The sequence below is a fragment of the Zosterops lateralis genome (genome assembly GCF_965231275.1).
Source record: "Zosterops lateralis genome assembly, chromosome: 2".
NCBI lineage: Eukaryota > Metazoa > Chordata > Aves > Passeriformes > Zosteropidae > Zosterops > Zosterops lateralis.
In genome coordinates, this window is record NC_139763.1 from 20058630 (window position 1) to 20086183 (window position 27554).

Genomic DNA, 27554 nt, shown 5'->3' on the forward strand with positions numbered 1-27554 from the left:
CTCCTGCGTGGAGCTTGTGCTGGGGAAGGAGCAGGGCCCACCTGCCCTGCAGTGGCAGTGCCTTAAAGAGGCAGGTGAGTGTCTGGTTGTGCACAGAACTCAGGTGGGATTTGGGGCTCTGGACAGAGTGTCTGACAAATTATGCTCTACTCTGCCTAGGTCTCCCCATCACTGATGAATTCAAAACAAAAGTCAGAAGAGCCATCTCACAGAGGGTCTTGTTCTCTGAATATGAGTCTGTACATCAAAGGAACGTGTTTCAATATCATGCATTTATGCAGGCATATGTGAGCTGAGTCCACAGCAGTCCTCTGGCTTCAAGTTCAGGAAAGCCTCCTTCAAGAGTACTCTTGAGCACCTGCTTTCATTTGTAATCTGTTTTTATGGCATCCTGGTTTCTAGAGTGAAATGTCCTGTGAAATGGGTGCACCAGTGAACAGCAGTGCTGAAATTTCTCCGTATATCCTCTCCAGCCTAGTGAGACCTAAAGGCCCCTTCTTGATCTGTCTAAACCTGAATCTTTATGCAAAAGCTTAAGTTAATGCATCATATATGAAGTTTAAATCAAATATGAAACCTAAAACTAAAAAAGTGTTTTCCTCTTAGTATTTGTTCTTATTGATCCTTTTAGTAAAAAAAATCTTCACTGATATCACTTGGTCCAAAAGTAACTCACTTTGCAGCTGTTTTTTTTCTCTGCTCCATATTTCTTTTTGAAGACATCTGGGTTCATGGTTCTCCTTTCTTTCCTCTCCTTTTCAGGCTTTATTTTGCAAGCAACTCTTTATAGAGGAGTTCAGCATTTGTAAACTTTTGGTAGTGGCACGTCAAGAATGCTGGTGATAGTGCTGCATTTTCCTCTGAAGGACTCTACAGATGAGGTGCCAAACTCCTGTGAGGTGTCGGTACATTATCATAAGAACTGGAATACTGCTGGAGATGAGGAGAGGATCCCTAACACCTTCATGCTCTTTGCTGTGGGAGGCAGGAATGATGATTAAAGAAAGTGTAGTAGACAGTAGAACAATTAAGAAGTGTAAGACGTAAGTTATGTTTTCCCCTTCCTTGTGGTTAGTGATTTAGGGTCTTTTGCACTTTTGTACAGTATTGTACACAATAATCTGAGTGATGTTGTTTAGCAGCCACTGATGTGTGGGAACGTCTTTATTCAGTTTTTAAACTCCTTAACCCATTTTTACTCCTGGTTCTTGCTGTTGTTACAGTAAATTCCACAATGTAATGAGTTCCTAATGCTGGTGAAGGCTCTCCTTTTGTAGAAAAATCAACATGTAATGTTGTCTCTTTTTGGAGTAATATGCCCTAAATATGCAGGGTTTGGGAAAAGAGAATGTACAGTTGCAGCAAATATTTAATTACTGTGGTTTAAGGATTTAATTACTCCAGTTAAAAGCAACCTGAAATCATCCCTTTCTCCCACTTCCCCTGCAACACCTATAGCAGTAGAGTGACCTCAGGGGGAATTGATGTGACAGACAATTAATCCACCATAAGACTACTAATTTCCTTTCCGAGTGACAGCCTTGCCACAAACACACTAACCCTGGAGTGGATGGACATGAGAAGAGAGAGGGGTGCAGGACCCCTCCTCCAGTGGCAACCCACCCCTGGATGGATCAAACCCTTTGTGAGTCTGCACAGAGTCCCAACATTTGAAAAGCATTGTTAAACAAGCAGCTGCTTTAATACCTTTCCAGGGCTTTCTCAGTGAGAAACTTCTTTGGTTTTTTGCAGTCCACTAAGACAAATTCCACCCTCAGTGCCATGGGCACAACAGCCAGCTAAGTGTGAACAGAACGTAGTTCAGTAGCCTCCAGGAGAATGACGGGCTAAAGTCCTGTTGTGCTTGACAAGGAGGAGCCCAGTAAATGTAGTTCTCCAGTCTGTTTCCCTGACCTCACTTGGGGAAAAAAATCCTACCAGCTATGATAAAAATTGTAGCTCCAAGTTTTCCTTCTCTCTATTATTGCCCTACAGATCTTAAAATGAGAGTTTCCATTACTACACAAGGCATGAATGTACTGCTGTTTTGTGTAATGCACAGTGCTTATCCACATACTGGCAGCACCTTTATGTTCCAGTGCTGGAGAGAAGTAAGAATTTACTTGCAGACAAAGTGACAGACACTGTCAAGTTCACTTAGGTATTTGGATTTAACTTCTGAATTTAAATCAAAAGAAGAGTGATTCACTTAATTTCTTTTCCTTTGGATATATCTCATATTGTTCAATTACAATAATATCAATTTTGCTATAATGGGATTGCTCATTTAATAATATTGAACTGAACATAAATGTGATCGTTAAAGCATTAAAAGATCCTGAGTCAGCTAAAAAAAGCTATGAAGTTCAGACCTTAAAGGATTGGCAGATTCTAATAGAGATTTTTTTTCCTATAACTATTTACAAAATTGAGCCTGATTTTTTAAAACTGAGGGAGGGGAATATCTGAGTCTCCCTTCCCACACTTAAAAAGTCTGCAAAGCTTTGTAAAGAAAATAAACAGAAAAGCCTCTGAGAAATACATGAGCTCCAAAGGAATGCTAAGGTCCAGCTGCAGCTGAGGCTGAGGCACATCAGTGGCTTCAGTTCACTGTAGACACAGTGAGCTTTCCTCCCTTCTGCTGAGAGCTGCCCTGCATTTGTTTTGGTTGGATTCCCACCAAAAATGGGAGAGTGTAGGTCTGTGTGTCATGCCAGCCCTCAAGCAGCCACACTCTTTTTGGCCTCCATCAAGAGGGCACCATGGTTCATGGGCTGGTACCTCCTGCAGCGTTTGTTGTGCTTCACCTCTGGCAGGATTACACACTTCAGAGTCCAAAGCGAAATAGTCTCCTCCATGGAGGGTATGTTGTAGGTGAATGTGGAAGAATTGATAAAAGGTCGTGACACAGGGTGCAGTATTGAAACTTTACTGTGTGGCTTTCTGTCCAGTCGAAGTAAAGTGCCTGAGAGTTGGCTTCTCCATCTGAGACCCTTATCTGGACCTGAAGTCATTCCAGAGATAGCAGATCAAGCTTTGATATAGTAGATATCTCAACCAGAGGTATGTAGCTTCCTCTGCCTTTGGCTTTGAAGCAATTTTCCATGCGAATCCCATAGTTAAAGTTTCCAGGGGTCACTGTGGAATTCACCACACTGCTCTAATGCTTTGTAAACAGTAAAAGGCAAAAAAGAACCAAGTGAGATTTAGAATTTTAAAAGTATGAGCAGTCTTTGTACTACAGATATACTCAAAGCTATGTAAGTAGTTAGTTGCTACCTCGAATTACAGCCATTGTCAGCAGCCTGTGATTAAATGAAGAGTAAGAGGGAGATGTGTATGAATGTGAATGTTTCACAATGTTTTTGAAGTGAAGTAACACAATACTGAGAGCATTCATTCACACATCAGCAGGGCAACCACAGTAGTCTAAAAATTATCCCATTTATTGGAATAATCCAGACGGTAGACAGACATATACAAGCATTGTCTTTTGGGTCCTTCTAGGCTGATGGAACAAAGCACTGCAACCCTCTGTTCCTCACTGTACTGTGCTGGTGGCTCTCAGGGGTACCAACAGACCAGGATGTATGCAAGTTGGATGTTTATGGTTCGAGCCATAAGAAATCAGGCACATCTTCAGTGTGGAACATTTAAGTAAGCCAAGATGTTTTTACTTAAATTAGGAGCAGCATATATTTTTTTCTCTCTGTGGACCCATGGGATCAGTAACTTCTGTTAGCACAGTGATGATTTACTCAGGATCACAAGAGAACTCCTTGTGCTGCTACAGCTGGGAGCAGACAGTACAGAGGAAGCAGAAGAGTCTGTCATGGGTGATTTTCAGACATGGCTTTGTTGTCTCATATCTTTTGTTGGAGTGTTCTTCTGTAGAACACCACCAGCCCTGAGCACCATCATCAGCAGCTACCTGCCTTCTCATAAGTACTAACAAAAAGTGACAATCTACTTTTTTTCATCTTAGACAGTGTGCCTGGGTCTCTGTCATGTGAACATTGCTCTTGTTTTGCTTGGAGTCTCTTATGGGTCATCTTTCCAGTCCACACAGGGCATTTCAAGGGCTGTAATTTCATCATAAGGCAGCAGTGGCATTGTGCTGGCACAGTGACTGATCCATGTCTTTGGCTGTGAGTAGAGCTAAGCCAACAGGGGTTGCTTGGACAACCTTGCTGGGCTGACTGGGTTCCCAGTTTCAGGAATTTAGTGTTGTCCCAGAGAGGAGCAGTGGGAGCTTCTGGCCATCGTGTGTTCTCTGAGAACTGCTCCAGCAGGCAGAGGAGCCTGCTCCAACAGGCCCTCAAGCTCGGGCACTGGTCACATGAAGGTGTCCATTCTCAGCTAAGGGGCAAGAATTTTGGTCATCCCTGTTGTATTGCCATATCAGTTTCTTCAATCTTTATCTGCTAATGCTACCTTTCCTCATATTATCTGTCATAGCAAGACATGACTTAGCATGTCTGTATGCCATATCATACTTTAGTAGAAAAAAAAACCAAAATCAAACTGCATTACTTGGCAAAGTTCAGCTTAATACCAATGGTGGATGGAGAGATGTTATAGGTGAAACCTTGGGGAGGGATGTTTTCCTGTCTTGCTTGCAGGCCCATGTGTTACTTAAAAGGGAAGATGCAGATCCTTTGATCCTGACATCCTGTCTCTGTTGTACTTTTGATTCTAAATCTGGGTTGTATGGGTAAACTTTTATGTGATGATCCACTGGAAGAACAACATTAAACTGAAATCTTAAATAAGAGATACAGCTTTGGCTATGGAGTTCACAAATTTCAACTTATGAAAAGTGGAGAATCCTGTTATTACAGAGTGATATTCTAATAAAAATGCTTTAGATGGCTTTAGATTTAGCAATTTTGAATTTCAATGGAAATAAAACATACCCATTTGATCCCTGTAACTGCATCCACATCAGGACTTCAGCTACATGAGTAACAACTTATATTTCTAAATTGGTTTTGCAATACAGGTCAAACTTTTCTATGAAACTTGAGTTAAAGCAGACATGTAGGAAAGGCATGAGAGCTGCTGGGTGGGAAGAAGGAAATACCTGAAACCCTTTCCTTTTCTCCAGCTGTGCCATCTAGCTGTTTCTAAACCAGAGACCAGAGCAGCAGTCTGAAGGAGAGTGATAAAAGAAATGAAAGAGTTAAAATGAGTTGGACAGAAGCAGGGACAGTTCAGATCTGTGGAAGGAAAATACTTCCCAAAATGGGTCAAAAATAACAAATACAAAATGTACTGAATGAACTTTTGTTTTTGCTTAAGATTAACTTAAATTTTTTAGAAGAGAAAAAGCCACTTTCTCTAACAACACGAACCCTGTGTATATTTACCTGAGGCGTATAGAAATAGCTCATATGACAAGTCTGGCTCCATAAACTCCACCTAAGAAGCCTGGATCAGCAAAATTCAATCTGGAAGCTGTCTATAAATTTATTAAAACTGTCTGAGCTTTCCAAGTTAACTATTGAAGTAATCTTCTGTTTGTAAAAAGATACAAGTTTTCTAAGTTAGTACTGAAGTCCATGAAAATCAACTTCTGGCATACAGTGCTTTAGTTAACTTTAGATTTAATTCTTCTGATAAAGAAATGCTAACTCAAGACCAGCCACATAAAGTGAGGCCTATTTGCAAATAAATTTAATTAATTTTATTATATTTTTGTCTTTTTTAACTCACTGGAGATTTTCAGCAGTTTCATGCTTCAAATAAATTTTAAGGAAGAAGTCAAAGCAAGTAGTCAGCTGCTCTAAGGCCAATCAAATAGTGCTTTTCTGCATGTTTTACTAACAGATGAACAGGCAATCCCATTTATAGAGCATACTACATGTTGACAGAGTGCATTACTTCATTTTGCAGTATTGGCAATTTGAGATCTTAGCAAAACAATGCTGAGGTCGCTCTCATTCTGTATTGCCATCCTTGGAATGTGGCTTGGGTTTTCATTAACTCTCTCACTACAAGGTACAGATGGAGACAGATTTTATAGCGGGGGTTGTAATAAACATCAGAGAGCAGAAAGTTGTAAACAGCTTAAATTCTTTGTCCTCTGTGGATGAATTCCTTTTCCTTAACACTTTGATGTTCTCGGCACATTGCGGACACTTTTTCTAATTGGAGGTGAACGAGTGGATAATGCACACGGACTTTGATACCTCCCAGCTGGTGTGTGGGGAGAAGTGGTCTCAAACTCCAGCACCCAGTGAATATATCCCTCAATATAAACAGAAAAAGTTTGGATATTCAGCCTGGCGCTTGGCTCGCAGCATTCTGGCTCTGCTTAGGAGCACAAATCATGTACAGGATCACTTCCAAGATTTCTCCTCGACTGTTTAATCAAGGGAACAGGACAAAAAGGGAGAATAAAGAGCACTGCTCTAGCACAGCTCTCTTTCATTACTGCATTATTCCTGCTTTTCCCTATGCTGGCTTCATTGAAATCACCAGTATTATCAAGTTAGTGTAAAACGGCAGTGAATCTTTCCAAGGCCTTTTCTGTACTTACATTTTTTCGAGTCTCACTAGGACAGTTGAAGCAATACAAGTCACTTGAGAAGAATTTAACTACAAAGGAACTGGACGTCCTTACTGCAAAAGGAGAGCAGACTGGTGGGGGAATCTTTAGGAACAACTCCAGTGCTTTCAACTCATAGCTTACCTTTTTACAAAACAATTGCCTGAGAATAGGCCAACATTTTTATACAATTCAGCTTTTCCCAAGCTGTTTTGCCCAGGGGGATCTTCCCCTCCCAGATTAGCATAAGTGTCCTTGCTCAGCAGCAGCACTGTGACTATACCACCTCTAGATCCCTAGATCTGGAAGGCTGTGGGTTGTGCTTTGCCTTCACCTTCCTCCAGCCCCTGCAAAGGGAATAGCCACAGTATGGGGTACGCTGGAATAATTGCACCCAAGCTATGAGGAATTCAGTAAACTTCCATCAAGTAAAGGATCTTGCAGATTCAAACAATACAGCTCTGCAATCAGAGAAACTGCTTGGATGATGGTGCATGTCTTATATGAATGGTGCTTTCATGTTCCTGTTGCTTTTAAAATCACTTTCTCTACAGTGCTTGCACTCAGAGCTCCAGTTTCCAGGTAACAGGGAAAACCAGACGCCCAGGTGGGTGATTTAACCTTTTTTCTGAATACAACTGGGAAGCAGTTTGAGCTCTAACATATTATAGCTCTTCAGTTAAACTCAGCTCTTTTGGCATTTAGACTAATTTGTGAGAGCGAGGTGCCACATTTACATGCAGTCACATGTAGTACGACTGTCATGACTGCTGCAGGGAAGAACAAAAGTACAATAAATACACCTTTTGCCTTATGTTTACTGGGTTGTGTTTTCGGCAATGTGCACTGCTAAGTACTGAGTTAGCCAGTGGGTCTTGTTGGGTAAGGTATTAATCCATTTTTGGACATATTAGACAGTCCTTTGTGCAGATCCCTTCCCCAAGCTCCAACTTGCATTGGTTTAGATTGTAGAAACCCATGAGTGTTGAAACAGGCTATCCAGGCAGTTGGACCAAAGGTCTTTAACACAGTCATTGCTACCTTTGGCATTGCACAGCTTGTTCTAGGGTTCTGTACATGGATTGTCTGCAATGGAAGGTTCTCCAGGTGGGCACATACAGTCAGTTCACTCATCTGGGTCTGAAAATGTGTCCAGTAAATCAAACACAGCATCTGCTTTAGACTGCCATGTCCCAAACTCTTTCAACTCTACTGTCTGTATAGAGTAGATCTTCAGTGACTAAATGGAGACCAGGATGCATAATTCATGCCTAGACACTGATGGGTAACTATCTGAATCTGAAGATGAGTCACACCTGGAACACTTGGACATGGTTGTTGTTGTTTGTTCTTTTCCTAACTTCTTTACAATGTTTTTAGATTTAGGGTAAGAGTCATCCAGAGTGTTTAACATTCTGTGTTTCTCCATCTCCTCTTTGAGTCTGTTCCCTCAAATTCTCTCTCACTTGTCATGACAGGTTAGGGGAACTTTTATGCCTGAATCATTAGGTGACTGAAGTTTCTTACTAGAAAACAAATATGCTTTGCAGCCTCAAGGTGAAAATAACAATAAACTTATGGCCAGGGAAAATTCTGCTCAAATAAAATTCATTACTGCTTGAAGCCCTCAGAGTCCACACAGTGAAATTGTAACCATTCCTGTTCTTCAGAGTAAAACCAGAAGGTGAATGCAAATTGCTGGAGCACACTGTAAAAATGCTCACTGTTAATTCAGTGGACAGTCATATATACAAGTTCAAAATACCTCTTAAGGAACTCAGTGTGTGAGGTTATTGGATATGATTCATTTTATAAATACAAAAGAAAAACATTTCAAAGGCCATTAATCACACTAATGAGTAAAATTTTACTATAGTGGAAAAAAGTGATTTACTGGCTTTCAAATATTTCATTTGCAACTCCTTGAATTCACTTCTAATCAATCCAGGAAAACTATCCCCGAGTTAAAAGCAGGCTGTATGGAGACTCTGGGTTTATGACTGAGAAAAAATCCTCCTGGGCTGTCCCACAGCCCAAGGCCTGGGACTGATTCAAGAGTGTGTATCTTTGGTTAAGTCCATGGAGCGATCCAAACCCAGGTCCAGTGATGCTGAAAGTTCTCAGTTCCCATTAGCAGTGCGGGCTGCCTGGCAGAGCTGCTCTGCAGAGCCTCCCCAGCCACAGGACAGGCTGTCTGCCAGGGCTTGGCACAGCTGGGGATGGCACGGCCCTGCAGCTTGTCACTGCCAAGACCTCAGGGCTTCACAGGACTGTGGCAAATCCTAATTCCATAGTAATTCTCAGGCTGTCTTTCTGGCTTCCCAGGCTCCCTGCCCTGGAGTGGAGATGCACTGGGATGCCTCCCAGGGACTGTCACTCCAAGGGCAGTTTGCATGAGTGCACCCCCAGGGCTCCGAGGAAAGAGGAATTTTTGTCAGGCTCATTGCTAACCAGCAGACTTCTTCATGATTTGTCTTTATCTGGCTCCAAAAAAAAAGTATAAGAATTCATAGTTCACAAAAACTTTGAAAATGTTGGCTTTAGACTCAATCGGATGAAAGTCAAATTTTGAAAAGCAAAGTTCCTTCTCAGCTGGAACACTAGCTTTTCAACCAGCCCCAGTGAATACTATGAATAATAATACCCTGATTCTTAATTTACAGTTGAAATCCAGAAGAACACAAGGTCCATCTGCTTACATGATCCCCAAATTATTGACAACTACAAAAACATGATGTTTGTAACCACTTCACATATAGTCTGAAATGTATTAAACAATGACTTCATTTGAAGAGGTTTGTTAACATTATGAATATTATTATTGTGGGTCACAAGAGCCTTGGTCTTGTTCCAATCTTGAAATAATTACTTTTACACTGCAAAACTGCTTTATGAATTACAACATTAAATCAAAATGTACAGTAGTCACGTTACTTCTTGGGTGGTTTATTGTGTAGTCATTATTCTGCAGACTAAATGGATTTTAACAATCCCATACTATTCATGAAACAATTTTGAATAAACTTTTGGCTTGTGAAAGATCCCTTCCTCCTCCTAAATTCTTGTCAAATATTCAGATGGTAAATTTAGATAGGAGCCCATGCTTCTGTCTGTTGTTGATAAGCATTCTTTCTAATCAGAGCAACCAGATCATGTATCTGTGACTTGTTTCAAGTTAGTGGTTTTAAATTTTTTTATATATAGCTGCAATTTCTGTAAAAGTCATATGTAATGAAAGAAAATTGTGTTTTTCTCCTTCTTCAGTTCTTGGAAGAGATTTAAGAGAGAAGGATAATTGCTAGTGAGAGCACAGCCCAGTTTTACTTTACAGTGAAGGTGAGTTGCAAGAAGATAAACAAGGAAGGAAATACATGGAGGTCTACCCACTCTCAGGAACTAGAAAAATCTTCTAGTGAATTGTTATTTTCCCAGATGTGTGTAATTTACAGAGATGAGGCTTCACTGAGATTTTTGGCTTGCATGCTTAAGTCTCCTAAGCTGTTTTGATACTCCTAACCTGGAAGTTGCACTTCATTTTTTTCCCCCCTTATTTTCCCCCACCCCAACCCCGGCATTCTTCCCCTTATTTTTATCTTGGTCTGTGTCAGCAAGGAAAAACAAACATTTAAAAAAAAAAATTAGGCGTGAAACCGTGTCATTTATCTTCACATGAAACAGTTAGTGGTCACATTTATTTGAACTGCAGCCTCTAAGGAGAGAAAAAATATGGCAGGATAACTGGTACTTTCTTCTGCAGCTTTAAAACCCAAATGAATTCTAGTGACCCATGGGGCTAATGCTATTTTTTTGTTGAAAAAGTATTTTATGCTATGTTTTAGGGTAAGTTTTTTGATCTACAAGTTAGTGGTTTGTAGTTTTAAAGATATTTTAGTGAATTTTCACTGGTACTGGAAATAGAGAGCATTTTGCACATGTAAGGGATACAAAGTCATTTAACCTTTTTCTAAACTAAAAATATTTTAGATTAAATTTATTTGCCATGCTGCTGATAACTGAGAGTGCAGTAATATGCATTATCACATGCAGGACATCACTGACCTACAGTCAATTATACAGTATGTATATATATAGGGACTTAAAAATTAAAAAGTGTAGTGATTTAGTGATTTATCCCATGTGAGGTTCTGGTAGCACACCAGTGTTACCAAACTCCTGGATGCTTGCTAACATCTTTCATATGATAGGAAAGGTTTCCCTTGTGATTGCTTCATAAGTTGTCCATTTCTTAAATCAAGTGCTTACCAGAATAGCTGGTTTTGGCTCTGGGCATGTTGTCTTGATTCTCACCTTTACCTACAGCTATGTTTGTTACTGCTGCTCCTTCCCGGCTGATGCCCCATCAGGCAGCAGCAGTTCTGGCAGCTCTGGCTGACTGACCACAGCAGAGGGCATGGAGAAGGGTCGAGGGTCCTCCTCTAGATATGTACTGATTACATTCTTAAGAAAAGCTGCTCCTCCTGCCCCTCTGCACAGCATGCTTTGCAGCATTGAGTTATAATCTGGAGTCCAGTTTGTCCTCTTGGCATTAGACAGTGCAGGAACATTTTGTGGGTGTGCACAAGGTGCAGTTCCTCTCAGCTTGCACCACCTGGTGCAAGCACAAGATAAGTGACATCGAGGGAACACAGGATGCTTTGTACCTGCCCCCCAGGAATAAGGCACTCACTTCTTCTCCACCAGTATGAGCAATACTTGGGCAACTCCTTGAGAGCAGTAACAGGGTCACACTCTTCTCATGTATTAGATCTTGTATAAAGAGCTTTCAGACATCTAGGAAATTACAGTGATCAAGTTCTTTCCAAATAGGATTTCTTTCTGTCTAAGAAGATTTGCGTCATTACTGTAAAGAAGCATCTTCAGGAGTAAGATGCCACTTCATTCTTCATGGGCATTAAGTACTCTGTCTCTAAGTTCTGTTACAAACTAGTGAGAAATTACCAACACATTTCAATAGGTAGCAAATAAAAGAAAAAAGTTCTGAACAAAATATTTTTGTAGTGTATTATCCTTAAAATCCAATTCCTTTGTTTCTAGGTTTTGTTTATAGAACTTTATGCATTTCATACACTTGTCTGTCAACTTTTCTCTCTCTTCTTTTTGGGATAGACTTAAACCATTACTTGTATCAACCGAATGAACATTTGGCCAGAATAAGAAAAGGTCTAATTCCCAAGGAAGAAGTGTGCTGCCAGTATCACTCTTGGCTCTGGTTCTGCAGCCACAGAGGAGAGTCTTTTCCAGATGTGGAGTTACCTCTGTATGGAAGCTGCATTCATGTACTATTAGAAAGGTCAATCAAAACAAGACCTTTATGCTTGCTTCAAGCTTTTTGACTTGAAGATATTGATTGTGTTTTCACCTGATCAGTATGGTAGCCCCTGCAGTGTCTGAATTCAAAGAACCAAGGCACTGAGACTATTAAGGACTTTTCTGAAAGTCAGGTGAGTTTTAATAGCTGGTCTCCCAGGTGGTCTTCTCCTCACTTCACTGCAGATGCCTGAAGGGCAGCCATCTGACCTAATTGTCATGGACTCTCACTAAAGTAGCACTTGAATTTATGTGCCCTACTTTAGATGTCTGCTTGGAGTGACATACCCTGTTCACCAGATGTGTGGGTTTCTTCCTGTGGGAGAGGGAAGCCTAGGGTAGTAAGCAGTGATGGAGATTGTAGATGTTTACATTCAGGTTAGACAAATCCTTCACTGCAGTAAGGACCATGCTGGCTGCCATCCCAAAACAGGATGCATTTGGAAACTTTTTCCTACCTCATCAGATGAGACATCAGACAGCTTGGATCACTAGCTCCAGGTGAAGTTCATGGCAGAGAAGCAGAGAAGTCACTTCTCCCCAGTTTCATTATTGTGTGCTGTCTGCAACTCGATAGCTGTTTTCCTTTGTTTATTAGCAGCTACTGTTGAGAAAGCATTCAGTTCCTACAGTAATATTGGAAAAACAAAACCTGGCTTCACTAATGATCAGGTAGGTAAGATTCAATTACTTATTCATTTCCCAGCTGCTGTGTTGTAAGCAACTAAATTTAGCTGAAACATTGCTCATTTTTCTTCTCCGTTGTCAATGACAAATAATAAACAGGAGAGGAGTGATGGTTTTACTAAAACCTGTGTTTGCAGGTGTAAAGCCCCCATTACAGCTCCTCAAAGCTATGTAAGGAACAACCACAGTGGCAATCATGGAAAGGATGAATTGATTGAGTTGCCCTGGAATGAATATACAGGAAGTTAACTGTGATCCTTTGCATCATCTCTTAAGAGAAGCTAACCTGGAAGGTTTATACTTCCTAAAGTGAGCTGAATGTATTCCTTGGGTACATATTATCAGGTAAATAAAGGAGGAAGGAAATTTGGAAGGAACAGTAGGGAGGAATTATAAATGCATCATAAGTGAATAAGGATGGAATGTGAAACGGTAAAAGGTAATCAGAATGGCCAGAAAGATCTGTCTGTAAATCCTGGTTGCTAAGAGGCTTAAGAGAGGGACAGATGATTGCAGGCAACTGAGCAGTACAGCTCAGTGGGTTCCTGTTCATTGCAGACCAGGGTGGGCTCCAAATCCTGTGCAGTTTGAAATCAGAGACTCCTTGGCCACCATAAATAGCGTGTAAGGGAGCTTTCTAATCACAGCCACAATAGCTTGTGTTCAAAATCCAGAGAGCTTTTTTTGAGGTCTGACCTTTGAAAACCCCTTCTGTGGTCAGCAATTAGTTTTAAATTCTGATACTAGGTACACAAAAATCTTGAACTCTGAAATTTCTGATAGCTGCAACTTAACAAATCATTTAAGATTTTATACATGAAGACATAAGACTTTTCTCCTGTTTTTTATATTATGTGTACACCATAAAACTGGAGCTAGTAAACCTGTGATTTTTAGGTTGATACCCCCCAAACTGTAAGTTTTTGCTCATAACTCTTTCCTTGCCATCATAAAAAGTTCAACTGCAGTTTCCTTAACATGTATTCTTTATTTTTAATCTTAGCTGCATCAATGTAACAACCTGTTATTACTGCAAAACACTTCCATGCATGCTCGTCTTCTGCCCCCAGTATCCTACTCCCAACTAGACAGTCTCCAGATTTCTTTTGTGCCAGCTCTGGCACTCATCTCCTCCCTCAGAGGGCTGATTCAGTCTGCTGAATGGAAAGAAAGGTGTGTGCTTCATTTGCTGTATTGGTTTGTGAGAAGCACGGAGGCAGAGGGAGAGGCAGGAGGAGGCAGAGGGGAAGGGAGGGTGGCAGTGCGTGGCTGGAAGAGGCGGCTGAAGGGGGTTAATGGGAGGCAGACTCTCCTTTTCAGTGGCAATGAGTTTCTAGGCCAAACAAGTTTGACCTGCAAAATTTCACCTTTAGTCCTTCCCCTCTCTGACTTCTCCCTCTAGGGCATTCTTTACCTTCCTGGCTTTTTGGCTTTTTCCCTCTCCCTGAGTTAATCTGTTTTGTCAAAGTTTCACATCTCTCCCTTTGCTGGTTTGCCTCTTCTCTACCTTCTCTACAATTGGGGTCCTGCTCTCCTCCATACCATTTTTTCACCTTGGGGTATTTATTAGAAACAACCTCCCTTTTTTAATCCCTTTGCAATGTTTAGCATTTCCTTTTGCATTGACTGTAGTTAGAAGAAGCTGGTGATGCTACAGAACTCAAGCACAGAAATCCTGCAAGCCTCTTCCCATCTGGCTCATCTACTTTCTGTGGTCAAACCTGCAGAGCAGACAAACAAACATTGGGAATCAGAGCATATGATATATGTAGAGTTTTCCAGTTTAAAACAGCTCCTTGACATAAAAAAGCAGAAATTTAGAAAGGAAAATCAGGCACTCAGGGTTTTGGGGTTTTTTACCCTTTTTTTCCCGTCTACCTGCCCGGAGATTCTGATGATTTGAAGTTTGATATATAAGGTTTCTTTCTGTTGGGTGCTGCTTTCCCATACATGCTCTGCAAGTGCTCGAGTGTCTACCCTGCCTTGTTTTCCAGGAAGGGGAGTAGCACAGATTGTTCACCCAAGAGACAAAAATGGACTTTATTGGTAAATGCAGATAATACTGTGTTCCTTGTTCACGCCAAGATGACTGTCCATGGGAACACTTAAAGATTATTTCCTCTGCAAAACAGTGGTTAAGATCCATGGAAGATCCATAACTGGAAGCTTGTTGAGTACAGTACATCAGCATCAGAGCACATAAAAACTTTGGCTCAACTGATGTATCTTTCCAGGATGTATTTTGTGTTATTGTACACATTTCTATTTTTTCTCAAAATTCCTTTTCCTTTCTCCCTAAAGTACTGTGCTACCTCTGTTTTGAGATAATGAGATGGGCTAGAAGCATTTGCCCAAATTGTAGGTTGGAAACAGTAAATTGATTAGATTTTATATATGTCATGCAGCACTAGAATAAGGCCACTTCCTCAGAGAATAAATGAGAGTAAATGGGGGGTTGCTGCACTTACCAAGATTTGTACAGAGCATTGAAAAATGATTATAAAGGTGAAAGAGGGCTCAGGAAATCACGTAGCCTGGCCTAGGCTCTGCTTAGCTGTGGGAGGTTTATACATTTTTAAACACTTCCATTGATGGAATAATCTCCCCAGGCAAGTCACCCAGAAGTCACTACTAATTATATAATGCAGCAGAATGCAATTTTCCTTCAGAATTTGTTTGATCTTCTACAGTTTGGGTAAAGACACATTCATACAATACCGAATAGGCTGTGACAGAGCATTTTGCTTTTCAAAGTCTACGCGTTAGAGACTCATGAGCCAGGCCACCCAAAGCACGCCCTGTAAAACCGTGAACAGCAAAGCTATTTTTATTTGTCCCTCTCTCCTTCCCCTTTAGGTCCTCGCCAGCAGGACCAGGTTCTCGCCCCCAGGTGCTGCCAGGGGCCGGGCCGCTCTTTGCCCGGGGCTGCGGGACGGGACAGCCGGCGCTCGGCTCTCGGGGCTCTCGGGGCTCTCGGGGCTCGGGCAGCGCCTCCCGGGGCCCGGGGTCCGCCTGGGCGGGCAGAGGCGGGCGCGGGGCCGGCCCCGCGGGGAGGGCTCGCAGGTGCTCCGGGCTGAGGCGGCGGGGCGGCCCCGGCGCTGGGCGGGAGAACCGAAACCGCCGCCCCTCCGGCGGCGCCGGGAGCCGCCTCCTGCCGCTGCCGCCCGGCTCTGCCGAGGGGCTGCTGCCGGCTCCCGCGGCGGGGAGGGCACGGCCGGGGGCGGGCCGCGGGCGGGCGGTGCGAGCAGGGGCGCCGGGGGCCGGAGGGTGCCGGCCGGAGCCCAGCGCTGCGGCGGCCGCCGGACGGCAGGTCGGGTCAGCGCCACCGCCAGCGCCGCGCCAGGGGAGGGGAGCGCGGGGAGCGGCGCCTCCGCCCGCCCGATCGCGCCCATGGGGGACTCGGTGTTCAGCGAGAGGCCGGCGCTGCGCTACGCGGTGAGTGCCGGGCCGGGAAGGGGCCGGGGCGCCCACGTGTGCCGTGGGCTGGGGGGCGTCCGCCTGTCCGTCCGTCCGCACGGGCGTGGAGCCCGGGCCGGGGGAGGTGCCCGCAGTGCTGCCCCGGCCGGGACTCGGTGCGCAGCCTGCGGGCAGGGCGCCCAGCTGGAGCCTTCCCCCGCTTCCTACCTGGACTTGTCGCGCTTTGCTGGAGATGACATAAAAATATTTTTAATTACTAAAGGAGGGGGCGATGCGGCTGGCGGCAGGAGCGGTGGCGGTGCAGCCCCGGCCCGGCCCCCGGGCCCCTCCTGCCCCCCGCGGGCCGGGCCGGGCCGGGCTGGGCTGAGCCCACCGGGAACGCGCCCGGGGACCCGCTCCGGCACCGCTCCCGCCGCCCGCCAGATAACACCGTACTTTTATCAATTTCCTTCACGAGAGCTGGTGCTGCTGAGAAGCCGCTGCACTCCCACCAGCCTTATTAGGAACATTTTCTCGTTTGCTCCGGCAGAGGAAAAAAAAAAAAAAAAAAAAAAAAAAAAAAAAAAAAAAAAAAAAAGGCAAAAAAAAGCCGCGTAAAAACAACCAGCTGCCTCCTCTCCCGAAGTCATAAATAAACCCCAGCACGAGTAATAGCATGCGAGGGCTGGTGCCGCTCTCGTTTGCACCCATGTCAGTGATGAATAATTTTATTGCTGTTGTTAAAGTTGTGTGGGAATTGCCGGTCGGAGCAGTCTTGCCCCGCTGGTCCTGCGAGCGCGGTGCTGCACTGGCGGGATGGGTGATGGGTTTCTGAGTGTATCACTTATGGGATGCACTGCCATGTGCTTTTTTTTACTTGCTTCACTTTGATTCCTTCAGTAGTGCACATGAAATTAATCTTCTTTTTATACATCCTTTTTAAAAAAAACCCAAAAAAACTCGTGGTGTAAACAATTTGTAAGAGACTGATAGGGTTTTTTTGGGCAGCAGGGTTTAGTGTCTGTCTCTATACATATTTTTGTACCCACTCAGCTGTCGGTGTTAGTGCATTCGGCTGCTGTAATAATATGAGAGTTTTTAGAGGTAATGGTAAGTCAGCTAAATTAGTTAATGGGAACAAAAACTTTTGGTACTGTGTAGTGATTTCACCAGGAATCTAATTATCACACATCAAACAAATTTGAACCACTTCTTTCAGTAGGGTAATGGTGCCGTGAATACTCTGATGGTGGAGACCTCTGCCTGTCATGTGCTAGAGCCATGACACTTTTATCACTTCCTGTCAGTCTATCATTAACTACTAGTTGCAAACACATTATTGTCTCTGTCGGTTGGGTATCAGTCCTGTTGTATGCCCAGAGCCAGCAGCAGGTAGTGCATTGAATTCAGGACAGCAGGCAAGGGAAAAAGGATGGCCACTCATATGGGGTGACCATTGCCCCTTTGGCAAAACCCCTGCTCTTTGATTGCTGTATATTGCAGCAAAAGGAAAATTGCACACCTAAGAGTGAATCTTCAAAGTATTTTTTACTATTTTAGGGTATATTTCAATGATGAAGTAGTAACACATGTTACTGTGTCTTGGAGATAAATGACATTTGTGGTTGATATTACTGATTTGCCTGGAGAAGAGTGGTCTCTGGATGCTGTGCATTATCCATGCATAGACTTAACGTGGAGTCTGTGAAAAACCTGGATGAGAAGAAAAGCTCATTGACTTGATGATGAGCTAAGACTGTAGAGCTTTCTTGTATTGAGACCTTAGTAATTATTACCACTTAAATGTAGCAAAGTACCGTTCTCATTAAGTAATTGCGTGGTGTAAATACGAATCAAGTTCTTGGATTGTTTTGATAACTGTGAAATAAAAATTATGCGTGTTATACCATTTAATAGTGATTAATTTATTGGCAGAAGAAATTATAGTGATTTCTGTGGTGAGCTTCTCTTCCAATTTTCAGGACTGACAATTAAAGTTTCATGGTTTTCATAAAGGGAAGCATCTGCACCAGCATCTTCATTCCAGTCAGCAGGATGCTTTTGAAGGAAGTCTCCCAGTCTTCCCCAGTTGTGTGCTTTGCTTCATGTCTTGGAGTTGACAGAGCACAGGAAACAGCATTTATTCAGGTGATGCTGAACTGGGGAATGTGCTCCTGGTGCTTCCCAAAGCTTGGAGGATATTTGTGCCTCAGGACCAAGCTAGAGTCAGCTAAGCTTGGAAAATTTGTGTTGTTTGTACATTTGATCTGCTGTACCATCCCCTGAGCTCTGCTATGTGCTACAGCCAGTTCAACACAATAATGCAGCCATAAATCAGTAGGGATGACACTGTGATTCTGAGGCTTCCTGGTGTGTTTGCAAGTGTAGCTTATGCAAACACAGACTTAATAGCTTAAGACTGTTATGTCAGTGGGTGTGATCACTTCACCTGTAGCACATTGCATCCTCTCTGTGTGTTAAGTGAGAGTGGGGATGGCTGATAATGATGTCACAGTTCCATTTTGAGCTTAGCATTGGTGTCAATTTATCAAAAAACTCCACTAAACAAAAAGGTAATTTTAACAAGCTCAAACATTGTTTTCAGTGAAAAGTAAATGAAAAGAAACCAGTCAATTGAAAATAAATAAAGATATATTATTGACAGAGTAGGTGTGAAAAAAAACCAAGAAAAACAAACCAAAATGCAGATTGAGAGATGGTTGTACTTGCATTAGAACATTTTTTTTTCTCCTAATATCTTTTCACTAGTCTAAAGACGTCTTCTCCCTTTCTCATATGTTTATATGACATTTTTATTAAAGCTTGCAGAAAGGTAAATAATATCTCATTTTCGATGTATGTTACCTGGCCAAACTGTACCCTTCAATTTTCAGATATGAGTTACTTTTCTTTGCCCACTAATCATCTGGCTGAATTACTCTGAATTGAAAGCTCTTTTTGGTATCATGTTTGTAACTGATACTAAAATCTCCAAATGTTCCAAGAGCAGTTTTCATATAGTTTTGTTAAAAGGGATGGTCACCTTCCTGACTTGGGATTTCTTTCTGTTTGTTGCTATTTTTTTTTTTCCCCATCTTAGTAGCTTTGTGAGGGAACTAAAAAGCTGCTTCATGTATTTTGGCTAAAAATACCAGAGAGATCCATGGGTTACTTGAGATGTAGAGGTTTTTTATGTAACAAAAAGACTCAAAACAGCCTCAGCTGTTGCCCAATCAACCGGCCACTCAGTGGTTCAAAGCAGGAAACTTGGAGAATGATCTGGTTTGGATATAGCCATTTTAATCTTAGTGCAATATCTTTAATCTTGTTTTGTCTTGAAACATTTACCAGAAAGGATTTCCCTCAAGGGAAAGGACATTTTACCCTGATGAGGAAACTCTGGCTGTCTTTCACCAGGGAATATGAGAAAATGGGGAGGAGCTGGGATTTGGAAGTGGCTGCCATGACTTGAGGGGTACCTTGGGGAATTGATCTGAGAAGAAGATATGAGACTTTCTTGGGGCCAAAAATTGAGTTTTCTGGCATCCAGAGTGGAAGGGATGTGTGAGTCCCTGGACAACACAACTTTGAGTTGGTTTAAGCTTCTGAATCTGTTGCTGATAATGAGGTCACCTCAAATTCTGACATCGGAGAGTATTTTGAGAAAAGGGTTCTTTTCCCAGCCTCCAGCTGTGTTTGGGACATTGTATTGTGTGCTTGCTCAGCCTGTGCCCAGCTGACTCCTTGCTGCTCACTCTTCAGTGTCTTAAATCCATGAGTCTGCATGGAAGGATGGAGAAAGCAAAGCAGTTTGCACGGGAGACTATGACACTAGCAAACCTCCTGCTTTCTGGAGCACAAAGGGAGTAAAAAGAGGGTAATAGGAGGATAACTTTCCTCCAATATTCCAGTTGTAGTAATGCTAACTGTACCTCATAAGAATTAGCTATCAGAATAATTCAAGGTGGAGTAGTGAGATTGTGGTGACACTGTGAGACTGTAAACTGGAATTGTAAAAATCTCCTTGTGAGGAGGACCCAAGCACTGACATCTTCCTGTGAGCTTGCTTGTGTTTTTGCAAGAATCCACTTTTCAAGACAATTGCTTGAGTTTCTGATTTCAGGACATGTTGCCTCATGACTTGAGCCTTCAGCCACTCATGTATTTTAACAACAAACTTACATTCCGCAAGCAGACCACATTTGTTACCATAATTGTAGGAAATCCTACAAGTAATTTATCTTACTGGACTAATAAGGGTGCTGCCTTCACCTAGACCATTCCACTGGTTTCTCTCTCTTCCTGACAGGCTTGCCAGCAAGAAACAGCAAGCCCCAGGCTGGGCCAGTGTGTATCCAGATCAATCATAATATATTTTTGTACGTAGGTTTGGTGAAGTTAAGGGCAGGCTGTGGGCTGGAGAGTAGGTTCCTGCCCACCAAAAAATCTTAAACATCTCTACTCCACAAAACATAGCTGCTAATTTTCTCCTATCCTGAATATTCACAAGCAGACTTAACTTGTTCAGGAGGTTTAATTGCTCTCTAGGTGTTTTCAAATTAGGGCATTTTGAAGAAAACCACCGAATAAGCAGGCTACATAAGAGGCAATTAGCAGTAGAGGAATGGTTAAATGTCAGATTTCTGGCATCTGATTCTTGGATTTTATTTGTCAAGAACTTATGCTCACCATGCACGTTGGATTTTTTGGAAGGAGAAATAGGATTTCTGATGACTGTTGGGTCCAGTGCTTCATTCTTCATTTGGGTGAAATTTCCAGTGACAGTGGTGACTCGTGCTTACACTTCTGCAACATTTGAAAGTACTTTTATTGCTAATTTCTAAAGAGCATATATAAATATAGGAAGTAAGCACTCTTTGTTGCTCAGTATGAGCACCAAAGCCAAGCTTTGATTGGGATTGATGGAATCTGAAGTGAGTCAGCTGGTTTTTATCTGCTCTGCAAAGTGGCCATGAGTTAACACCAAGGAGTTGGAATCCAGGGCAGACAGGAAGCATGGGGCTCGTGTGTCTCTCAGGACTTAAAAAAATTACAGGAAGCAGATTTCCATTCTGATCAGATTCTGGTTTTCTACAGCTCTTGAACACCTCATGTATTCTGGGAGCTCTTCACTGACATGTGGATATCAGTGTTCTTCCTTGCATGTGCAGGAGAAAGATGGGGGGGCAGATGCAGGTTCAGTTGGGCAGGACTTGCTAGGTTAGGTGCAGAGCCACACTGATGTGGTTTTATTAGTCTGCTCCCAGATACTGTGCAGGAATAGAAGTGGCCTAAAGCATGGAGAAAGTGGCAACCCTGTGTATAGACAGCAGAAGGTAAAGCTTCCCTTTATTCAGTTTGTCTGTCTCGAACATGCTGTTTAATAAAACTCCCATGTGAGTGGGTCTTCAGGGTTTCTCTTCAGAGGGGCACACAATCGTTAGGCTCAGATGTGGTGCTGTGCTTCCCTAGGAAGGCTTGTGCTGATTCTGCTTCTCCAGGAGAAGATTGAATCCTGGTCCTTTGCAAAGCTTCAGGATGAGGTTTTGGGCTCAGGTGTGCCTGAGCAGCAAGGTCATGTGTGGCTAAAATCAGCAGCCTGTGCATGGAATGAAGGCTTGCCATGTAGATGAAGTGCAAGATGAAGATTTCAATCTGTGTTGTCCTTTTTTAGTGATTTTTGAGCAAGGCTGGTCTTTGGTCCTTTTTAATTTGTTTTCTTCCCCTGTAGAAATACTTCTCTTCCTAAAAGCACCTGTGTGTGGAAACACATGCTAGGCTTTAGAGATTGTTCAGATGTGATGGTGGCATGAATGCAGAACTACTCTGAAGTAAAAATGTTGAGCTCCACCTAGTCAATATTCCCCAGACAAGCTCATGGTTTGTATTTCAGTTCTGTTTTCCAGAAGCTTTTTGAAAATTGCAGATGTGTCTTCACATTTCTTTCAGCCTGAAGAGTGAAACAAAGGGAAGATGATTGAGGTCATGGATATATTTAGATAGTTGGTTCTACATTTATTTATCTTCAGTTGAAAATTGGTTACCTTTTGTGTGCAGATGTCTGTGTAGAACTGTGAGGAAGGAGATTTACTTACTCAAGAGATTTGTTTCTGTAGAGTTAAATATAGTAAAGTAGTTTTGCTGGCTACAGCTCTTCAAAATTTCTTATCTATTTAGAATTTGAATCTCAAATGAAAATTACACCTATGGAATACTCTGGTTTACATGTCAGCAGATAACCAGGGATTTTTGAACTTCTTTCATTTGTCTGCTAAATACCTCTGTTGTTCACCAAGTGGTATTTCTGTGCAAAGCATGTTTGCTGCTCTCATTCTTTACCTGCAGCAAAAATATATCTGAAGTCTTAGTGAATTGGAAAAGATGTACTCACAGTTCAAATTCCACACTATTGCTGCCTTTCTATGACATTTGAGAATATAGAAAGACATTTCACTCCATGGAATGAAATGGCTTTTTCTTGTCTAGGGAATAAAGGAGGTCTGCATGCATTTGTATTGCTACAAAAAGAATCTGACAGCTTTTCTGTAGCATGCCTTGGCTGACAAGTCCACATGGTTCACATTAAGTTTCTCTAAAGGGGTGTCAAATCTTAGTGCTCCCTTGGGAGATACCTGGATCTTATCAGGCAGGGCTGACTCAAAAAGAAAAGTAAGGAATGTTTTTTCTTTCTAAAGCTTACTGTCTCAGTGTTGTTGATAGTTCACATTCAAAAGGATTTTCTGAATATATCATCTACTAAATCAAAAAATGTTATGAATTGCTGATGGAAAATTGAATATTACAGCAGTACTTAAATAGACTGTATTTAGTGTTCAGTTGCTAAGGGCAACCTAAGTAAAGTTTGAGTGTTTCAGGCTGTGGTGCCCTCAGGTATGCAGGAAGAGTAAGTGCTGATCTTAACTACCTGCAGGATAGTCTGCTGTTATTTCATACTTGGATGCTTTACATTTTTGAAGCAAGTGATTGAAGCTGTGGAAATTATACCGGAGGCTGTTGATATTTCATCATACAGTTGAGTTGTTTACTTCAAAATAATATCTCGTATTTTTGTGCATTAGTTTATATGAATCTGATTATTGGTCACTTTTGTTGTGCTACCATGAAGATAGATGATCCTATGATTTTATAACTACTACAATCCTTTGTAATTATAGTAGATTAGAGCCAGTCTTCCCTGGTTTTGTTTGCTGTAGATGATCAATTTCTTTGAAATCAGGCATCTTGAATGACTAAGTATACCTATAGCCTGAGTGTCTTATCTCCTGAAACTTGCTGTTGTTTTCTTTTGATGTTGATGAAGGTATAATATTTGCAAAGTTTTAAGTATTTACAAAGTCAGTTGTGTTGTTTAGGGTGTCAGATTTGATGTAGAGACCTAAATTAAATGGTGTTTAATGATGACTATTTTTCCCTTTTTCCTGTTAGTTTGTAAAAGGTCCTGTTATGCTCATCTGTACGTGACTTGGCATATGGATTCGGTATCCTTGCTGGCTGAAATTCTCATTTTTGTGATTACTGTATTTTTTCCAGTCTGGCCCTATTAATAAATATCCCGAGGCTTGCAAAGCACTTTGTTTAAACACAAACTGTGGAAAAGAATCTGAAGATCATTGTTTGATTAAGCTTGCTTAAAAACTTGGAAATGTATTTTTGCTTTCCAGGTGGGGGTTTTGAATGAGCACAGTATGTGGAGCTATCTATATGAAAACCAAAACAAATCCATAAACAAATTATGCTGGAAGAAAATCATAGGTACTTGCAGCCTGGTCCTGTTTCTTGCTGAAATATGTCCCAGCTCTTGAAACAGATGTGGAGTCCAGCTTTGTGCAGAGGCCACACCCTCCGTTTCCCTTGGCAAATTGTCTCACATTCCAGCGACCCTCTGGATAAAACATTCTTTAATTGGTACTGTGGCCTTAAGTGTTTATTTTTTTCTTTTGTGGTAAATTGTTCTTGTCCTGTATCACTGCAAGCTGTCATTAATATTTGCATACTGTTATTATATATCCCTTTAAATGTCAGCTTTTGTAGCTGCACATAGTGATTGTTGGAAATATTCCCAATTTCTATAAAAGTTATCTTAAATAAAAATGAGTGATTTATTTTACTGCAGAGTATGGCACTGAGGAACTTGCGGTAGAATGTCAGAGAGGTTTTCTTGTTTGCAAGCAGAGATCTCTGTGAGTAACTGAGGAACCCTCTGGTTAGTTGGTTGCTCCCTCTCCCAGATGCTTGTTTCTGTGGTCTCCTTTATGAGAGCTTTGGTTGCCAAATTCACAGTCTGTTCTGGCCTCTGAGAACATCTGCACAAATGGTAGAACAGGTGGCAGGAGAGGAAGTACATGGCTTGGGTTTTAACTGCAGGGTGGTACATGTCTTTCAGAGTTGTAGCTGCTGAATCTCTCACTTCTGGTGGTGTCTGCAGTGTCTTGCACAAGTAGAGGTAGCACCAATGACCAGGGGGTTTTGTTTCAACCCATGAGGAGCACATGTGAGCCTCAGGGGCTGTGCCTGCAGCAAGGGATGCAACATGTTCAGGTCTTGAGATCAGGTTCATCTCTCAGTGGTGGGTTTTCACTGGAGAGATGCACGCGCATAGCTCTCAGCATTATTTGGGTGTCAGGCAGCACATTGTAACACCTCTGTTCATCTGAGGAGCAGGGGAGCTGCTGACCCATGTCCTTGTAACCTCAAAAGCTGAATCAGCTGATGAGCTGACTGTTGGAGGAGCAGGGAGATGACTGCCAGCTGTGACACGGCACTGTGAGCAGCTGAGGATTGCACCCCTCACTTCCAGTTGTACATGATGAACACAAGCTTAAGTTTTCCAGGAGTAAAAACTACAATGTCTCACACAAGTGTGTGAGTCAGTCCGGCTCTCAGCATGACATGGTAGTTTTGGATTTAAAGCCACTGGGCTTTCCAGAGATAGTTCACAGTCTTCCTTCAGCAGAAAGCGAACTCCTGCTCAGTTGTGATTCAGGGCACACGGTCTTATCTTTGGGCAAGGATCTTGCTGGTGCATCATTCTGGGCAGCTTTGTTTTCCTGTGGCTGAGTCAGCCCACAATTGGATGCTGTGGCTGGAAGAAATGAAGTTGCTAGTGATGAGCTTTGTTTTCAGAGTTATTGAGGACTGAAAATATGAGTTTCTCTATAAATGTTTGTGCGGTTTTTTTTCTTTTTAATTTTTGCATGTCTTACCCTGAAATGTATTCACAAGGTCTGATTTAGATTGATGTAAATCTGAAATTCAGTCTAAGGCCGCAGGAGAATGGACTAATTAAATGCAAATTTTTGAGCTTTATTGCCCCCTTACCTGTCTTCTTCCAGAATGGATCTGCATTTTAGTCAAGATTTTCCCTGCATGAATACACAGCCCATGTGAAGCAGTCGAATTCTATATTTTAGGAATTTTAAGATGATAAAAATGTTGCAAGAGGGCAGAATTAACCTCTGTCAGAAATACAAAGGAGAAAAAGAGTAAAAAGAGCAAACTCTGCAGTCCTCTGTACATTGTACATTACTCTGTCAAATGTTTTTGTTACTTTATTTTAACAAGAAGAGTTGCTTACATTTATTTATGGAAGGAATGCTCTTGTCCTTTTTGGATGATGATCAGCTGATGATTTCGCTTCTGGCTAAGTATATTTTTTGGGGGAGACGTTCTCCCTGCTCTGGGTTCTCTAATGAACAATAGTTATCTCACTACAGGTGATTCATGGCTTTGGAAGTGATCCTTGCAAGTCTTTGTTTTCTGATAGCATTGTAATCTTGAAAGCATTCCATTATATGAGAAATTTGGGAGTCTCCAGTTACCGAGCCTTTCTGCATGATTTTGGGTAGTTTGTTGTCAGTGATGCTGAATTATTTTACTTCCAGAGAGTATGCATAATGGCTGGAGAGTATTTAAATCCTTCAGTACTAGAATAGCATTTCTGGCCATAAGTTAAAATTGCCATAGTGCCTACTAGTCTCTAAATTAGGCTGAACTCAAGTCAAGACTGAAAAAGGTGATGGGGACATTGTTTCTGCCCTTCCTTAAATAAAGAGTAACTAAAATGCACACAGAGAGGAAATCTGATTAGTAGCAAGCTGCTGGGTTGTTTTTGTTTTCCTCTCTTGAGCATAACCTCAAAGTGTTTGACAAGAAATATTACTACCAAAAAGTCCTTACAATTATTATCTATGCCTGCAAATAGAGTGCCTGTCCCTTTAGCTACCATGTAATATTAAGCACAGTTTACTTATATCTTGCTATATTTTGTACTTCTTACTATATTTCGTACTGGTTGTTTAAATCACTTGCCCTTTATGTAGAATTCATGCCTGAAATTCCAGCTGAGGAAGTATAATTGAATTCCTTTCCTTTACTATCATGTTTCTGATGATGGTTTTTATCTATTGCTTATTTTAAAGTTCTCTTAAATGCTTTCTCTTGCAGGAAAGTGAGAAAATGATAAGACACAACAAATTTTAATAAAAATGCTGTGCAGAGCACATTTATCAGCTTAACTTATTCTGTATGATTTCTGGTGAAATATTTACACTTTTAAATGTCTTTTGGTGTTAAAATAAATACCATACATTGGCTATTAATTGGTATTTACTTATATGTGTGAAGCTTTGCAGATTAGAGTGTCCCTTTCATCAAAAGTCACAAGAAATAGCAAGGTTTTTCACTTCTCCCAAGTTATGTGTGTAATTGGGTAACAGACATTCTCCCAAGGTAGGGTTGTTAGAGCTCAGATCTTCACACTGGTGCCATTTGTTAGTTGTATTTCCTTTGATTTTGCTGGTCTCATTTTGAAGGTGAGGCTTTGGTTTGATCCATTCAAATGAAGGCCTTCAGCTGTAAAGATGTAGAAGATTGATGTTAAAATGACTCTCCTCATTTTTCTCCTTGTCTTGTATAGATTGTCCTTGCATTGTGCGTGTTAGTCTTGTGTGCTTGAGACACTTGTAAGTTTGATCTTGTCTAACACTGTTCCTCTCCTAAGGGTGCAAGGCCAGGCTAAGTCAAGGTTTCATTTTACATGGGAAAATGTTTTCTTTATAGAATGAATTACTGAAGTTTTCTGAAATGGTGCAGCTCTGCTCCCGAGGTCTGGTGTAAAACAAACTTCTAAACTGAAAGCAGATTTCAGTCATTGCTTCTGAAAATCCCAGCAGTCACATGGCTGCTTGACAAGGGGTGAGGATGGTTTCAGTGTTTATGAAGCCAGATTTATAAACTGACAAAAGCAGAGTTTGTACATAGCTTGTTCTGTAAAGTGCTTAATGCATTTTGGTGCATTTAGAAGTAATAATGTGTAATAGAGTGTGTTCGTATGTCCTTGGTTTTCACAAATAACCTTGTTATATTCTTGGTGATTCATCTTGCTGTTTTCTCCCATGAAGCTTTTTTTTCCCACTAATGGCAATACTACTCAGTTTTCTGTTAACTCAGTAGAATTTCTATTTATCTATTAAGAATGCAGAATCAAGGGGGAAAAGGGGAGGTCACATTTATTCTGGGATGAGTTACCATGAGGAATTAATGTCTTGCTGTTTTGCCTAAACTGGCCTCTGGC

The 27554-nt window shown here is 41.7% G+C and overlaps 1 protein-coding gene across 2 annotated transcripts in view; it reads left to right on the top strand.

Moving 5' to 3' along the window:
* The window catches only part of ARHGAP6 (Rho GTPase activating protein 6), a 310610-nt gene that overhangs the window by 138201 nt on the left and 144855 nt on the right, over positions 1-27554 (top strand). Inside the window, exon 1 of one of the 2 annotated variants that reach the window (XM_083885136.1) lies at positions 15852-16000. The exons of the other annotated variant lie outside the window; for it this stretch is intronic. Within the exon in view, the coding sequence (XP_083741262.1) occupies positions 15956-16000 (45 nt within the window). The 5' untranslated portion in view covers positions 15852-15955. Of the gene's footprint in view, positions 1-15851; positions 16001-27554 lie in introns of those variants that run through there. 2 annotated transcript variants of the gene reach the window in all.